Source organism: Anabrus simplex, chromosome 13 (genome assembly GCF_040414725.1).
Source record: "Anabrus simplex isolate iqAnaSimp1 chromosome 13, ASM4041472v1, whole genome shotgun sequence".
Classification (NCBI taxonomy): domain Eukaryota; kingdom Metazoa; phylum Arthropoda; class Insecta; order Orthoptera; family Tettigoniidae; genus Anabrus; species Anabrus simplex.
In genome coordinates, this window is record NC_090277.1 from 81,581,079 (window position 1) to 81,599,142 (window position 18,064).

The 18,064-nt window shown below is 39.7% G+C and overlaps 1 protein-coding gene across 2 annotated transcripts; it reads right to left on the reverse strand.

The window, feature by feature from the left end:
* Nucleotides 1-388: 388 nt before the first annotated feature.
* Polr2M (RNA polymerase II subunit M) lies at nucleotides 389-13,876 on the reverse strand. 2 transcript variants are annotated; one of them, XM_067156965.2, is made up of 4 exons: nucleotides 13,764-13,876; nucleotides 13,217-13,504; nucleotides 7,939-8,332; nucleotides 389-5,135 (listed from the first exon to the last, which is right to left on the reverse strand). In XM_067156965.2, exons 1-4 carry the CDS (start codon nucleotides 13,784-13,786, stop codon nucleotides 4,911-4,913), a joined length of 930 nt encoding a protein of 309 aa, XP_067013066.2. In that variant the 5' UTR covers nucleotides 13,787-13,876; the 3' UTR covers nucleotides 389-4,910. The 2 variants fall into 2 exon arrangements, with proteins under 2 accessions (XP_067013066.2, XP_067013065.2); XM_067156964.2 differs by having other exon boundaries at nucleotides 13,593-13,870.
* Between the last annotated feature and the right edge of the window lie 4,188 nt (nucleotides 13,877-18,064).

Below are 18,064 nucleotides of genomic sequence, written 5' to 3' on the forward strand. Positions count from 1 at the left end.
CTTTCCTATTAGCATAGATCTGTGATATCCATAAACATCGTGATATATTATTTCTTTCCTTGCTAGCATAGTGAAGAGAGATGTACACGGCTGCTGCTACCTTCAAGTTAGGTGTAATCATGGCTGATTGAAATCTGGTGCGAAACTGAGATTCAGCTCATTTTTTCCTGCTGCATGGACTTAATATGGGTTCGGATACGAACACACATGGATAATCCGATGGAGGAAAATTCTTGCGATGCATCATATCGTATCATCGGATGATATGCAATGGAGATACGGAGCAAGTCTGGACCAGTCTTTAGAGGTATCTTAGGTAAGACTAGAAAAGACAATTAGAGATGAAGAAATTAGGAAAAAAATTGAGAGTTTCAAAATCTATTCTTTGTGATACTTTTTATTTAATTAATTTTTAAAAAATATGTTCAATACTTTTGAAACTCAGCATTCTGCATTTATTATAGGTATGGCAATCTAAAACAGTAAAACCTGACAAAAACAGACCTCCTATATACCAAAAATATATCATCATCATCATCTACCAATCAAGTATTAGACCAGGTGGCCTGTTACGGTCTTAATGCATCTTTTAGCTGGATGTCAAATAGATTGTGTCCCCTTACAGGAAGAACTGGGGAGACCACATCAAGAGTGAACGAGTTCCAAACCAAATACCAGAAATATGTAAAAATGTAAAATAAAGTTTGGAATGGAAGAATTTCCTATGTTAATATTTTAAAACAGAAAAATGCCCAACAAGAATACAGAAACAGCTTTGCTACCATTTTCAAAAATAACCAGCTGTAAACCGAACAATTTAAGTGTAACTTCAACTAAACTCTATCAAATTTTTTTACATTTTATAATGAATATAGCAGGCAAGACATTATTTTTGGGACTAGGTGTATAACGGACGATATGGACCCTGAAAAAGAGATCAGATGCCGTAATGAGATTTCCAGATCATCTTTCCACAAGATGAGGTAATTCTTTTTTGACGATAATCTAAACCTCAAACTCGGAGAAAAACTGTCGAGCTGTTAAGTCCGGTCAACACTGCTTTATGGCGTAGAGACCAGGACTGTCAAAGCTTCCCCTATGAGGCCTTGAAATGTGATTACACAGGAGAATGCTCAGAATAGCCTGGACAGACTTTGTAACCAATAGTGAAGTGTTAAGGAGAGCTAGAGATGTTACAAACTCTGAAGAGGATAGAATTTAATATATTAAATCCCATAACATGTTGCCTGCGAGGGGAATACAATATATTAAACGGTCACAGAGCCAGTGGGCTGATTGCAGAAACGGTATTTAGACGTTGCCTATGGTTAAACAATGCCTAAGTATGGCTGCCGCATTGCAGAGACGTTATTTATCACTTAGACAATGTCTAAAACCGGTGCTCAACCGGTCATGTTAAACACTGCCAAGAGCACTGTTTAACCTCAAATGAGAGGAGTGAATCACAATCAGAGGTCATGTACCATGAAATATGTAATTTGTATTATCATGTTGAGACGATTCCGGGAAGAAAGGTTAGTCCGACGGCCCCTCTGTGGGTCGCCCACTGCTAAATCGCAGCAATTCATTTGACATCCACGGGGAGATAGATCTTAAAATAAGGTTTCGCTTTTCTTGAGACTGACCAAGTGACAGTCCAGTAACTGTCAACTTGAATACAATTCTTGGCAACCGATATATTTTATTATATACATGGGGTAATTTCCATGGAGTTATAGGTCACTTTGACTACATACATATCAGAATTACGTGTCCCGATCACCAGACAGCTCTCACATACATCAATCAGGAGGGATTCACTTATATTTACTGCCAAGTAAACACACATAATGGTGAAAACTAAAAAATAGGTTGTATGGGTTTTTTATGTATATAATCGTATAAGTTTTCGGCAACTATCATGTAGGAAAAGGCAAGTGGTGGTGATTATTGTTTAAAGAGGACTGGGGAAGAAGAGCCGTGGCCATAACAATTTTCACGGCTGCCGATGATGCGTTTTGAACCTACGATCTCCAGAATGCAAGCTACATCTATATAGCCTGTACAACACACTCGGTTACACATTACTATTGCTTCATCTTCCCTTCTTCGAAGCTAACGTATTTATGAGTAGATTACATTCACTGTAACAACGCTATAATGAAAGCTACAATTCCCCGTACGGTGGCATGTCGCTTTAGTGTCGATAATATTATGAGATTTAATTTCCACCGAAAGTGATACTCTTATCTGTCGGCAAGTCATGCTCAGCTGTATTTGAGTAATGTGTAGAAAGACAAACAGCTAACTGGCATTCGGCGCACGCACCGACGAATTTCATTGGTTGCGACAAGCAAAGGGTTGCATGAAAGATACCTCTGTCTCCATTTTCAAACCAAAATTGAAACTTTAAGTGTTATCTAGTTAAACATCGACTGAACATTGTTTATGCAATGGAAGATCGTGCTCGATTTAGACGTTGTTTAGGTAGACGATGCCTAAGGCTTAAAACTAGTCATCGTTTCTGCAATTGGCCCAGTGTTTCCAGCTGGCAAACATCATTAAAGCCAGAAAAACAACTTATTTAGGCCATGTTCTATGAGGCAGAAAGTATGAGATTCTACACCTCATATTACAACGAAAGACGGAAGGCAAGTGAGGAGCTGGTAGAGCACCGATATTGTGGCTCCTTTAGTTTCTTATATATAAATGATATGAGTAAAGGAGTGGAATCAGAGGTAAGGCTTTTTGCGGATGATGTTATTCTGTATAGTTTAATAAATAAGTTACAAGATTGTGAGCAACTGCAAAATGACCTCGATAATGTTGTTAGATGGACAGCAGGCAATGGTATGATGATAAACGAGGTTAAAAGTCACGTTGTGAGTTTCACAAATAGGAAAAGTCCTATCAGTTTTAATTACTGCATTGATGAGATGAAAGTTCGTTATGGGGATCACTGTAAGTACCTAGGTGTTAATATAAGGAAAAATCTTCATTGGGGTAATCACATAAATGGGATTGTAAATAAAGTGTACAGATCTCTGCAAATGGTGATGAGGGTGTTTAGGGGTTGTAGTAAGGATGTAAAGGAGAGGGCATATAAGTCTCTGGTAAAAGTATGATTCCAGTGTATGGGACCCTTAGCAGGATTACTCGATTCAAGAACTGGACAAAATCCAAACAAAATCAGCTCAATTTGTTCTGAGTGATTTCTGACAAAAAAGAGTAGCGTTACGAAAATATTGCTAAGTTTGGGTTGGGAGGACTTGGGGGAAAGGAGACGAGCTGTTCGACTAAGTAGTATGTAATACCAATATAGTTGGTCCGTTATCGGACATTATAAATTTTCCAGCTAACTCATTCCTGGTTGCCAGCGTTTCGCCCCAGTGTGCTAAATTGGGCTCATCAGTTGGTAAATAGCACACCCACCAAGATGCATGGCTAATGTTATCATAAATTACCAAGGGAGATGATCATATCAGATGTCAGGCTTTTCAGGCGTTCAATGATGTTCAATAAATTTCCAAATTCTTTGCCATCATTTCAGAAAAGGCTTGGAAATCAAGAGATAGGGTATCTGCCACCCGAGCGACTGCCCTAAATGCAGATCAGTAGTGACTGATTGATTCAAAGACTGGACTTGCATCAACAACACCCAACAATTCTTCAAATTTGCTGGAGAAAGGGGTGGTTTCTCCAGGGTGATCACAACATCTGGGGAACCGAAATAGCACTTGAAGAAGAATAAGAGGGTATACTTGGACTTCTAGGAACAAATAACCCCACCCTTGGTAACTACCTTCTTTAAGGAACCTGAATGATTTGACAGTATTCTTGACAGAGTACTTTATCTTTTGTGCTATAGAAGATTACAAAAGGTACCTGATCCTACTGGGCTGTAGTGTACTGTACTGCTATTCCTTCCACCCCTCTTGCAATGAACATTGTATAGTTACAGTTCATTCTCACATGATCGTTAAGGCGCTGAACTCTAAAGGATCTGACACCGAGGTTAACCGGTTCGAGTCCCGTTGGTCGAAAAAAATTTCACCCTGAGAATGTTGGCCGGCAGGGTAGGGGAGGTGGTGGTATACAATTTGTAATAACTAGATTGCGTGCCAAAATCCTGGATTAAATTCCAAACCTCTCCGCAGTGCTCATATGGAATGAGGGCATATGACACTGTTGATGGTGATTCGTCCGTCGGATGGGAACGTTAAGCCTTGAGCAGACCCCTTGGTGCTATTCGACAGGAGTAGGCTACGTGCCGGCACCGGGTTTCACCCTCTGTCTACTATCATATATCACGTTATTAATTTCATCGCATTAACTCCTCTGATGAGGTTGACGTCAGGAAGGGCATCCGGTCATAAAAACCCGCCACGACAGAGTCATCTCACTTCACACCCGACCCAGTAGGGAAACGGGACAAGGGTTGGATAAACACACAAGCAATTACTGGAGAATGAATGGAATTAAACTGTAAACCATAGTAATTCTATAAATCAGTTTCATACTGTTATTTTGTGATTATGTAAAAATGTCTTCTAATAGAAACTAGGAGAGACTGCCACCATGTAAGTTGATGAAGAGAAGAAAAGTAACCTGTTTCTTTCATTTTTCTTTTTACAATAATACAGTACTGTTTTAAAACACAAACTTTTGTAAACCGGAAACCTCTGTTATGGAACAAAAACAATCATTGTTCTGTTTTAGGCAGGTTTTACTGTACATTATTACAAAATAATATCACCATGAAAACTCCATTTTGATGCACAGACCTGTTCACTTTCTTCTGAAATTCATTGTTACACCACTAGGTCTTCAAACAGCATCAAACATGAATTAAATTTATATAGATAAAAAACCCAGTCTTGCCTGACACCAGTTTAATCCCACATTTTCTCTTAAGTGTCATCAGTAAAACTATAGAAGACAGCAGTTTTCCCTGGCTCATCATCTTCCTCTTCCTCACCGCCGCTGTGGAACTCATTCTCTGAGCTGCTGCTTGAGTCGTACTGTTCTGGCTGTGCCCTGTACTTGTGTCTCTGCGAGGGATCGGGTAGTTCCGTGCCCATTTTCACGCCCATCTGTGCAGCCAGCCTCTCGGCAGCATGCTTTGCTTGTATTTCCTGTGGTCAGAGAAGAAATTCATTACATAAGTCTTTAAGCTGAAGGTTAGAGAAATAAATATATATTTTTTTCTTAAAATAACTCAGTTTGGCAAAATCCCTGTTATAAATAATTTCAAATACTTAGGGGAAATCATTCTACCATCTGGATTAAATAGTGAAGCAAATAGAGAGAGAATTTCTAAATTACAAAAAGCTTATAAAATCACATGGAACAGGTACAACAAAAACAACAACAAAAAAGCCTCGGAACGCTAAATTAAAACACTATAACATTGTAAATAAGCCTGAAGCATTATACACGTAAGAAAACTTGATCACTGGAGGCAGATCACTACCTAAAATATATATATATCCTTAGGTAATATCTTTGGCCCAGTATGCACAAGAGTTTGGATGAAAAGGAGGTCTCTTGAATTATGAGGCATGTTTTTTAGGCAAGTACCGTTTTGATATAGAAAAAAGTAATGCAATTTTTTAAAAAATACTCTTTTTTACACGTAAGCCTGTACCTTAAACTACTTCCCAACGTAAATTCCAGGCATATTAAGGCACTTGTCATATCGTGAAGCCAGCTTCTGAATTCCATCCGCATGATAATCTGCCGCCTGATGTGCCAGCCACTGCCGCGTGGTCCTTTTTAGATCATCGTCATTGTGGCGTTGACTTCCTAAATCCTTTTTCAGGTCCAGGAACATGTGAAAGTCACTAGACACGAGGTCACGACTATACGGAGGATGATCAAATTGTCCCCAACCAAATGAAGCGATGAGGTCTCGGGTTCGATTAGCCGTGTAAGACTGCACGTTGTCACGAAGCAAAAGAATTCCCCTTGTGAGGATGGCAAGCCGTTTGTTTCGGACTGCGTGAGCACGACTTCCGATAATCTAAGCATCCTGATACAATTTCATAAAGAACACTCCTTGAAATTTCAGGCTACTCTTAACTTAATGACAAAATCTGTTTTCTCGAACCTTTGCATCAACTTTTTGCACCAAATCTTCAGTAATGACGGATGGTCGCCCTCTACGCCTCTTGTCGTGGACATTAGTACAGTCTTCTTTAAAAGCTCTAACCCATTTTATTATTATTCCTTTGCTCATAGTGTGTTCTCCACACACTTCACTAATGTGCCTATGAATTTCAACACCATTCACGCCATTTCCATTTAAAAATCGAATCACAGCGCGTACTTCACACTTAGCGGGACCGTTAATTGTCAGAGGCATTTTCATGCGCGTAAACAAACGTAAATACGGGCGAATGCTTCCGTAATGGCATTTGTAGCTAGCCTACACATGTACGTACTGAGCGCCCGTGCTCTGAACCACGATTGAAGTGCTGCAGCGGCCATATTTAAAAACAGCAATTACTTTAAAAACATGTTTCGTATATCAATGTTCTGAGAAAATATCAGATACTATTAGAAAAATACGACTGAAATTTGTGACCATATTCAAGGAATGGACAATGAAAGACTTACTACTAAAATGATATCTAATGATGCTTCTTCTCTAAACATCAAGAATAATTATATATGAAATTCAAAAAGACCTTCAAGAAATCAGCATAACAGGTGAAATTATATAGGACAGGCCTGGCTTTAGAACACTGGTGAACAATCATAATTTTGCTGAAAAACCTAAGAGGAGAACCACCACTGCTTGGAGGGAAGAATGACGGAGAGTGAAGAGAGGAAATGTTTCAGCAAAGGCATTCCCATACAGGCACAAACTCGGGACATTATTTGTTATATACGAGAGTGTTTTAAATGAGAGAATGGTAATAATGGTCCTCTCAGTTCCGTTAATAAAGTGTTAGATAGATTTGCAGCTGTGGTTAGAGTAAGCAAAAGCACTATAGTTAAAATAGGAAAAGACAAGTACGGTTATTGTAAACAGGCAACTGTCAAACGGGAATTATATTGATTGACATTGAAACATATTCGTTCTTACTGCAAATACTAATATTAATTATGCATTACATATCTTTAAATTTTATCTGCTTGAATTCTTTAAAATACTTCTTTAACATATGGTATTGACTTTGCCGTGAGGAGGCCTTCATCTCTTAAACATCAATCCCATTCTAATATTCTTAACACTATAACAATGATTTATTATTGAACAGTATCCTCTTTATTCAATACATTATGGTTAATGTGAATTAAAAAAAAAAACTTAAATTTCACTGGATCTTTCTAAAATTGACATATACGTATTGTAGTTAAAAACATGTAAAATTAAAGTAAGAATGATGTTCTGAATGTTAAAATGTTCTTATTAAGAAAAAGTTCATGCTCTTATAAGGTCGTGTTAAAATCTTCAGTGTGCACTGTTATCTACTAGTTGTGATATCCTCTTGATGTTTCATTAGTTAAAAGTCTGCTAACTGGACTAAGTGGTATCTGATTAATAACTGATATTTCGTGATTTGCTTTGCTGCCTATAAGGATTATCATAACTGCATATGTCTCGGTGGTATGATTGCCTTCTTTGCCCGGTTGAACGATGTGTTTACATGTGTGGTTTTGTGCCACAAAATAATAAATCATTCTTATAGTGATTTAAGAATATTAGTTTAGCTGTCAATATGGAAACAAGAAATTTATATTTCGTAGTAATCCCATTTTAGTTTTGCGCGGACAATACTGTCAATCACAAAAGGTCTTTTATATCATATCTGCCTTCTGAAATAATTTTTGTTGCCTGCCCCTCTGAATACAGTAGCGGCCCTCTGGCCTCCTGAACTTGGAAACCCTTGTTACACTATGTAGGAGGCAAGTCATCAACAAAAACTTTACCTTCAACTTGGCTGCTTGCATTTTCTGCAGCTCTAGCGACTCCTGCAGACTAACAACTTTGACTTCTCCGTGGACTGGATCAGGAGGTGTGGCTGCCGTCACTTCCCAGTGGCGATTCTTTGGTTTCGGTACACGGCTCGGAGAATGTACGTCCGACACGGTGGTGCGAAACGGTTTGAACGGTTCCCGTTTCTTCTCCCGAGGCCTCTCCATTATCTCAAACAAATGCTTGATATACAAATCACCTTCAGGCACATTTATGAGTCCATTGGGAGTGCTGCTGCGCGAATCAGTCTGTTCGGTAGTGCTCTGCTTATCAGAGTCTTTGGCTTTAAAACTCTCAATGTCCTCAAGGTCAGACGGTTTAATCAAACTTTCTTCTTCTTTTTCCTTCCTGTAAAAAAATAATAATAAATGCAGAAATTTGAAGAAACAATAAGAAAAAGGGTAGAGGTCAAGGAAATTTGTATTTCTTTTGTTATTGATTTTGACACAGACAGGTTTCATGGTGACGAAGGGACAGAGCAGGGGTAGGACTGGGAAGGAAGTGGCAATCATAAGCATGGCCTTAGTTTAACATGTTGACAGCCAGGACACATACAATCTGTGTTGTGGTACCCTTTATTTGAGCTGCGCGCCACGCGCCTTCGTCTGCAGTCAATGTGGTAGAGTGCAGGGCTGGATAGTGATGTCACGCCAACTTACAGTATAAATTGGCGTGCACGATGAGCTGCGAGGCATTGTCGTACGCCAACCTGTCTACACCGTATTCCAGCCACGTAGAGTACCCCTATCGAAAATGTGGTCTGGACAGGTGGACTGATGCAGGTCGTGAGGTTTCACCTCTGCACACGCAGTCAGCCATTCCCTTTCTACCTTTCACTTGTCTTCCTTGCTTTCAGCATACTCATTATTTATTCTGTTGTACAGAAGGGCTTAATTCCTTACTTTCATGTGCTTTAAGATAGGGCTTCCCTTAATATTTGTGTTCTGGCAAAGAGAATATTACTGAGACTTAAAAGCACATACAGGAAGCGACAACAGTCATTCCCACTAATCAGCACTTTGTAAATAGTTAATTTTCATGGTCACCAGCAAGCACAATCTTTAGGTTCAGTACAATGCTTGTAAACTGGTGAATCAATAAAATTAAGTTTGTGTTTGTACAAGTGATTGCTTTTGTACACAACAATCTGCGTCTCATGAGAAATCACGGCTGCTTGTAGGTACGGCACGAGCAACAGGTGCTACACTAAGCTACAAACATTAGTCGTGATAAACAGTGCGAGCTTTCTGAAACAGATGCGTGTTCCTTATTACACTGTTCATTATGCATTGAAGGTCATCAGCCCACAGTAAATGTGTAACTAAAGCACAATTGCCCTACCACTTTGAAATTTCACAGCAGCAGCTTAGTTCACAAGAGTCACCACGGGCGGAACCGATGTTATTGTCAGGCCTTCGACTCTGTGAAGCATGAAAAGATGATAGAGATATTAAGATCGACTGGTATTGACCAATGCGATTTACGCATTATCAGCGCACTGTACTGGAATCAAACCGCAGATGTCAAAATCGACCACAGAACATCAGAAGCGACTACAATCAGAAAAGGTGTTCGTCAGGGTTGTGTGCTGTCACCTCTCTTATTCAACATTTCGTTCGTTCGCTATGGGCTTTACGTCGCACCGACACAGATAGGTCTTATGGCGACGATGGGATAGGAAAGGCCTAGGAGTTGGAAGGAAGCGGCCGTGGCCTTAATTAAGGTACAGCCCCAGCATTTGCCTGGTGTGAAAATGGGAAACCACGGAAAACCATCTTCAGGGCTGCCGATAGTGGGATTCGAACCTACTATCTCCCGGATGCAAGCTCACAGCCGCGCGCCTCTACGCGCACGGCCAACTCGCCCGGTATTCAACATTTATTCTGAGGCAATATTTAAGGAGGTGTTGTTGGAAGAAAACAGCGGGATAGTTATAAATGGACAGGCAATTAACAAAATCAGGTACGCAGATGATACTGTTGTCATAGCAAATGAATTACCTGTGCTGCAACGCATGATAGACAAAATAGTCCAGCGTAGTGAAGAGTTTGGCCTGTTCGTCAACCCTTCCAAGACCAAAGTTGTAGTCTTCTCTAAAAGAAAAATTCCAGCAACCCTGTCAATAAACGGCAGTAAGATTGAACAAGTATCCTCCTTCAAATACTTGGGTACTGTGCTAGATGAGGAATGTGATTCCAAGAGAGAGATAAAATCTAGAATAGAACAGGCCAGGAGGCAATTTTTTAGCATGAAACAGCTATTTACAAAATCGGACCTAAGTGTGCAATTAAGAATGCGAATGATTCGGTGCTATGTATTCTCCATTTTTCTCTTTGGATGTGAAAGCTGGACCCTTGACCAAAATCTAGAAAAAAGAATTGATGCTTTTGAAATGTATCTATATCACCGCCTACTCCGAATACCATGGGTGCTGAAAATTTCAAATGACGAAGTCCTTCATCGCATGAAGAAACAAAAAGAACTATTACTTACTGTTAAAAAAAGAAAAACCCAATATCTAGGGCACATTATGAGAGGCGAGAAGTACCAGCTATTACAACTCATCATTGAAGGTAAAATACAGGGGAAAAGGTCTGTTGGCAGGAGGAAGAATTCATGGCTGAAGGGCATCCGAAGATGGCACAACTGCACTTCAGAAGATGCTTTCCATGCTGCAACATCTTGTCCAGAGCTGGCTATGTGGACCACCAACCTCTGCTAATTGAAGGCGCCTCAAGAAGAAGAAGAGACTTGCTTACCTTCCGCAACTTTACCCCGCATGCACGCGACTTCCCATCAGACCACCATAGTAGTTAGGAGTGTCCCAGTGGTCGAAACTTTCTTTTTGTAGTGAATATAGTAAATCAGACGTAAAATCGGTGTTCTCTGCAGAAATTTTCGTCATCCAGGTGGGAGGAATGAGTAGCCGGAATACTACGTAAAAATGAATATGATAAAATTTCAGTGTATTTCCTTCAAGACATTAACCCAAGAGAGGTAACGTGACTTTTCGTAACGCCAGCAGTAATGTGGGGTGTCCCCGGATCCTCATCAGTTTCTTGTCTTTTGTGATACTGGAGTGAAAGCAAAACCAAATTTTATTAAATAAACATAAGCAAGGTTTTAACAGAAAATAACACTGCGATATTGTGTAAAGTACTTCAATGTCACATCAAAAAACAGATACAACAAAAATACCCAACAACACCGTTTGCCATCATTGGAGTTTTTATTGCAATTCTGCTTCGGTGTAAGATTGATTCAGATTCACTTGTTATATGTTCTCCAGCATCAGTGGAAGGTTCGAAAACATTTTTCATGTGGTTCGTGCACATATATAGTAATCATTTTCAACAGAATGGCCTAGTCTTCAGTAAATTAGAAGTTCTAAACACGGTGATGTGGGGATCCACGGACACCCCAGTCACATTAACTGGCTGTTTTCTTTCTCCAAGGCAAAGAACACTGGAGATGCATATAGGAACTTGTTAAGAGAACACCCGAATGAAAGTAGACCAAGTATTAGCAGTATAGCCAATCAAACACGGACGCAGTCGTTCCAGATATCACCGTGGGGGTCTAGCAGCACCCCGCGTTACCTCTCCCGGGTTAACAATAATATCAGATAGGTAAAAATTAACTGCAAAATTGAACTATTTTAGTGTTATTATCACAAACAAGACGTAAGAGTATTTTGAACTTCTAGTTTTCGACTACTTGCTCATAATCATGTAACACCAGGGCTTACCACTCGGTTCCTATGGAATATGGTGGTGATGATTATTGTTTTAGGAGTAAGTGCAATGAGGCAGTCAACCTCTATTAACATTAATCAGAGTGAGAAAATGGAAGGGATCCAATACTTCAAAAAATGATGGTATCAGCCAAAGAAAGACAAGGGCAACGAAGGGCATGAAAATGATAAGACTTCCTAGGCCTCGTGACCTAATACCGTCGTGGTCTGAAATGAACAAGAGTTGACCAAGGGAGGTCGGATAAGATAGATGAAAGTCAGAAGCCTGCCACGAGTAAGTGGAAGTAATGCCACGACTCAGCTAAGGGGCCCGTGGTAATCAACCCATGCTCCCAACTTATGAGCCCCTGGGGCTCCTTTTAGTTGCCTTTTACGACAGGCAGGGTATACTGTGGGTATTAATTAGAGTATGGTTCCAGTGTATGGGACCCTCACCAGGATTACTAAATTCAAGAACTGGAAAAAATCCAAAGAAAAGCAGCTTGATGTTCTGGGTGAATTCTGACAAAAGAGTAGCGTTACAGAAATGTTGCAAAGTTTGGGCTGGGAAGACTTGAGAGAAAGGAGACAAGCTGCTCGACTAAATGGTATGTTAATAAAACTTTGTTTTACAAATACTCAATACTTTCAATACGGGATCTAAAATGAGAATAGTTTCTTGCAAAATAAATGGTATGTTCCGAGCTGTCAGTGGAGAGATGGTGTCGAATGGCATTAGTAGATGAATAAGTTAGAGTGGTGTCTTTAAAAGTAGGAAAGTTCACAATATGAAGATAAAGTTGGAATTCAAGAGGACAGATTGGGGCAAATATTTGTTTATAAGAAGAGGAGTTAGGGACAGGAATAATTTACCAAGGGAGATGTTCAATAAATTTCCAATTTATTTGAAATCATCATTTAATAAAAGGCTAGAAAAACAACAGACAGGGAATCTGCCATTTGGGCGACTGCCTTAAATACAGATTGATTTCCTCACGAATGGTAATCTGTGAAGAATTATAGTTTTACTTATTTGTTGAAAAAATAATTTGTAATTGTAAATGAACACATTTTTTCTCAGGTACGGTAACTGTAATTCAGCCCAATTACGTTTTCTTCTACACCCCACACCACTGGTCCTTGTCTAACATACAATGTGAGAACTAGCAGAAACACTTGTGTCAACCCAGACGTGCATTATACGTGATCACCAGCACATACTACTATGTATAATATCACCAGTACTACATAAAATAGCTGGACACCAGAAATAACTTCCTCACAGAAACTAAGTGTGTGCTCACATCCACAATGTAAATAGAAGGAATGGGTTCTTATACACATTTGACATTTTTGGGTGGATGGAGATGAGGGCTAAACAAGCGGTTTCACTGTATCAAGTAAGCAAACTGGCAGTTATGCATGACAGTTTGTATCATATTTATTAAATATAAGTAGGTCTACATTTATGAAACAAGGCAGGATAAAAAAAAAAGTACCTGAAGCTCTTCTTGTACGTCCCCACTCCTCCTTGAGTAGCAAGGATTTTAATAGGATTTCGCTCCTCAGCGTCACTATCATCATCACTGTCTAAAGCTTCCTCCTTACTTGGATACTTTCCAGTCCATTCTATTTCTTCAGTCACATTCTTAGTGTTCTTTAAAGAGAGACCAGACAACAATCCGCATGCTTGTTCAACTTCATTAGTTTGGGCCAGCTGAGCTTGTATTTTGTCTCTGAATTCTGTTATTCGTTTTCCCTTATCAGGTAGCTTGGATATGAAACTCCTACACAAAAATACATAAAAGTAAGGTTATATCAATGTGGTTAACATCTTATGCGTGTTCGTATAAAATAAATACTAAGAGAACTTACTTATTAGATAAAATTTTATTTTGTCTTTCAAGTAATTCAAGCAATTCTACGCGGGATTTATTCTTTAGATCATCAATATAACCCTGGCTCTCTTTCGGATTTGGCACGGGTTTACCCGGAACCTTCTTTATTATTTTCTCATGGAACATGACATAAATAAATCTCACTCACGTGAGTAAATAAATGTCACTCATATAGTTCACACAGCAAGGCTTGCTAAAAAATACTCTCAAATTACACTATGGAATATTCCACATTATATTCTCACTTAACCCAACTACTGTCATTAATGCGCAATGTTTTGAAATATAGTCGATTTTCATCTCGATGGCTTGAAGACAATCGCAATGTAATCGATGCAATCGTTCAAGTCGGTCTCTCACGGTTCGACTTTGATTGAAACAAGACCGATTCAATTTGTTTCCGGTCGGAGCCAAAGAGAATGGTCGGAGCGGAGTCTGGTGTAGGACGGCAAGCGCGGTGTTGATGGCAGAGATTTTTGGGACCTTCGGGTCGCGGGTGCGAACTGTGTCGCACATGTGGATGCCAAGAATAAACTAACTTTCTTCAGCTTATCCCAGTTATTTTGGTTTTGGCTGGGTGTTTAAGACCGGATGCCCTTCCTAACGCCACGTGATTCTTGAGATGGGTGATTTCCGACAAAAGAGTAGAGTTTCAAAAATGTTGCAAAGTTTGGGCTGGGAAGATTTGGCGATTAAATGGTATGTTCCGAGCTGTCAGAGGAGAGATGGCGTGGGAGGATATCAGTAGACGAATAAGTTTGAGTGGTGTCTTTAAAAGTAGGAAAGATCATAATATGAAGATAAAGTTGGAATTCAAGAGGACAAATTGAGGCAAATATTCGTTTATAGGAAGGGGAGTTAGGCCCCATTCACAATGCAAACGTAACCGTAAACTTAACGACGTAACGTAACCGTAAAATTAACGTAAAATTTGTGGTATTCACAATGGAGGAACGTAACATTAACGTAAAAAGTACACAGCAGCCAATCAAAACACTGCCATGTTATTTAGTACGGAAGTCAGGTTTTGGGCTATCTCGCAGTTTTATATTTCAATACCTCGATGGAATCAAACAACGTGGTAGCGGAATTCATATTACTTCAAACATCTATTGCTTTGCTCCTGGGAGCTGTGTAGGCCTACGGTACCTGAAAAGGCGATCTAAACAACGGTGCAGAAAATGGGTTCATCTCTTGAATCAAAGAAGGTTATCTCAGGGCGATTTCGGTCATCTACTGTAAGAAATGACCCTCATCATTTCGTTTTGGCCATGCGGATGAAACCTGAACTGTTTGCCTTTCTTACGATTTGCTTCCCCTTTTGTAATAAAAAGAAATGTAAGGTCTCCTTTACCGACATCTATGACCCTATCTATCACACCCCGATGAGATATTTGGAGCTATTTGTTTGGATGATATCGTTTTCGTAAACTAGTAGTCCGTCATAATGTTAAGAAATATACAGGGACACTGTTTTATTTATGACAAGGATTGTCTCTTGTCCGCTTGCCAGCGCTGCGAGCTTGTCCCCTGCCATTTATTGTCATATTTCATTACTACAGGATATTAATTTCCACCTATTATTTTTCGGTACAGCGTATTTGTAATTCTTTTTCCTTCTATCATACATAGCCTATACACAAAGACTATTTTGAAAGAGAATTACAAGTGTTTCGTCGAAAGAAGTCATTATATCGTGCACAACACACAATGTTTACCTCTGCTCTGATTGGCCGGTTCTTAAAGTTAACGTAAAATTAACCGCAAGAGCTTGGAGTTTGCAATCCCTTAATTTTACGGACTCGCAGTTAAGTTTACGTCGGCGCATTGTGAATGGATCCATTAGATAAGATGGCCGCTAACTTCTAAGTTAACGTTAATTTTAAGTTTACGTTACGTTACGTTAGCATTGTGAATGGGGCTTTAGGGATTGGAATAACTTACCAAGGGAAATGTTCAATAATTTTCCAATTTCTTTGCGATAATTTAAGAAAAGGCTAGGAAAACAACAGATAGGGAATCTGCCATCTGGGCGACGGCCCTAAATGCAGATCAGTAGTGATTGATTGATTGATTGATTGATTGATTGATTGATTGAAAATCTCGACCCAGGATTGACCGGGATTCGAACCTCAGTCTTCTGAGTGGGAAGCCAAGCATCTAAGCTACCTACTGACTGTAAGGTAATCACGCCGCCCGCCCCTTCCCACGTGGAAAAGTGAGTTCTTTCTTGCGTTGTAATCTTTATTTATTCAATGGTTATGCTGTATGGCTGTAAATACGTAAATTAATTCATTTCTTTTATATCCGTTTGTATTGGGTAGAATATGTCACTGGTTGGCCGGTACAGAGAAACTCGTGAGACGTTGCCGCACTGCCTCATTTCTATACATATCGGTAGAAATACGATATTTTGCAACAGTTTTATAAAACGGTTGTCTGCGCGCAAAAGTTTCGGCGACAACCGTTGTCTAACAGCACTGCCACCGCCGTCTCGATACTTTTACAGGAGGATCAAACGGCGATGTGCACTGCCCGTGGCACTGCCTTCGTGATGTAGAGGCCGAACTGTAGAAAGCGCTCCAAGCTCATCTGATCGATTAGGGCCAGCACCAGCACGTCCCCCGGAAAAAATCTGGGTACGGCTTTGTTAATGAATGAATATAATGTTTAAAAATGCAAAAGTCTTGCAACACACAGTATAAAAATATAGGAGTGAAATACTTTTTCTTTCAGACATTATATATTTTTAGATTAATATAATTTAAAAATGCCATTTCGTGTTTGTAAAAAAAAAAGTACTTGCAGAATTTAGAATTAAATATTTTTCCACCTAGAATGAATTTAGAGAACCCGCAATGGACATCTTGGAGAAAGAAATTTAAATTAGTTTAACTAGAATACTATTTGGCTTAACCACACTAGGGTTACAGAAGTTGGAATTCGGAAAACTTACCTCTGTTGGACCGTCACTTTTCAGACAGCACCCTGTGAAACATGGAAAAACACCTCTCCACATCAACGGATGTTACGGGTTCATACTTGAACCAAGTGAGATCTTCCTCTTCAAAAACACTCATATCATAATTTCCTCCTTTCAATACCGGTATTTCACTTGTCTTGCATTTCATTTTCTCTCTTTCCAGATATGGTTCAAATATATGTATTTACTAGAGAAAAGGTGTTTAAGAGGCGATGGATGAATTAACAATCATTCGAATTGAGAATGAGCAGTAAAAATAGTAGTCGAAAGAAGCTTAAGTTGCAAAAAAAAGGCGTTAAGGCCTCAAAAACCTAAAAAGGTTGAATAAGCTGGAAAACGCCGAAAAAGGCAAAAAAGGACAAATAAAGCTCACCATTCTCTGGCCTATAATGACCCGGAATGAACATATATTTTGTTAGGTCACGTCTTCAGACTCGTGAATTTAAAAAAATCCTCATCTTCCGAGCCCTAGATATGACAAGAGTAATCGAACAACAAGATCAGGCAGGTGTTCACCCCAAAGAGCAAGATGGAAAAGACGATCTCGCCTAAAATTCTCATGATAAACATGCATTTAAACATACAGAGCCGATTGCAAAAGCGATGATTAGTTTTACGCCTTAGACAACGTGTACCGTACCTAAATAACGTCTTAAGTTCCGCAGTATGGTCCATTACATAAACAATATTCAGCGTCGGCCCGGGGCATAAGGTGCCCATAGACTTACCTAGAAAAAGTAAACAAATGAATTTACTGAAAATACTGAAAAAATCACAGACGTAGCCAGGAAGAGGCGTCTGATGGTGGTGATTATTGTTTTAAGAGGAAGTACAACTGGGCAACCATCCTCTATATAACACTAATCAGAGAGAAAACTGGAAGGGGTCCAACACTTCGAAAAATGAAGGTATCGGCCAAAGGAAGACAAGGGCCACGAAGGGCGTGAAAAATGAAAGACTCCCTAGCCCTCGCAAACCTAATAGCGTCGGGGTCGGAAAAGAACAAGAGTTGACCAAGGGAGGTCGGATAGGATAGATGAAAGTGAGGAGCCTGGCACAAGTAAGTGAAAGCAATGCCAGGACTCAGCTGAGGGCCCCGTGGTCGCCAACCCACGCTCCAAAGTTCAGAGCCCCTGGGGCTAGAGGCGTCTGACCTTCTATGGACATGTCACGAGGATGAACCCAACTACCGGCTTCTCAACTACTGGGCAAACATAAAGATAGGGACACCATGGCTAACGGAAGTGAAGAAAGACATGCAGGAACTGGGAGTAACTGAAAACGACATCAGAAACCGAGCACCTCTCATAAGAATAATCAAACAAAAGAGGTTGCAGGAAAGACCATCATGTAAAAAAAAAAAAAAAAAAAAAAGAGAAGCCCTTTTGGGCAAAGGAAAGCAGAGAGAAGCCCTTTTGGGCAAAGGAAAGCAGAGAGAAGCATAGCCAGACAATGCGCGAGTACTG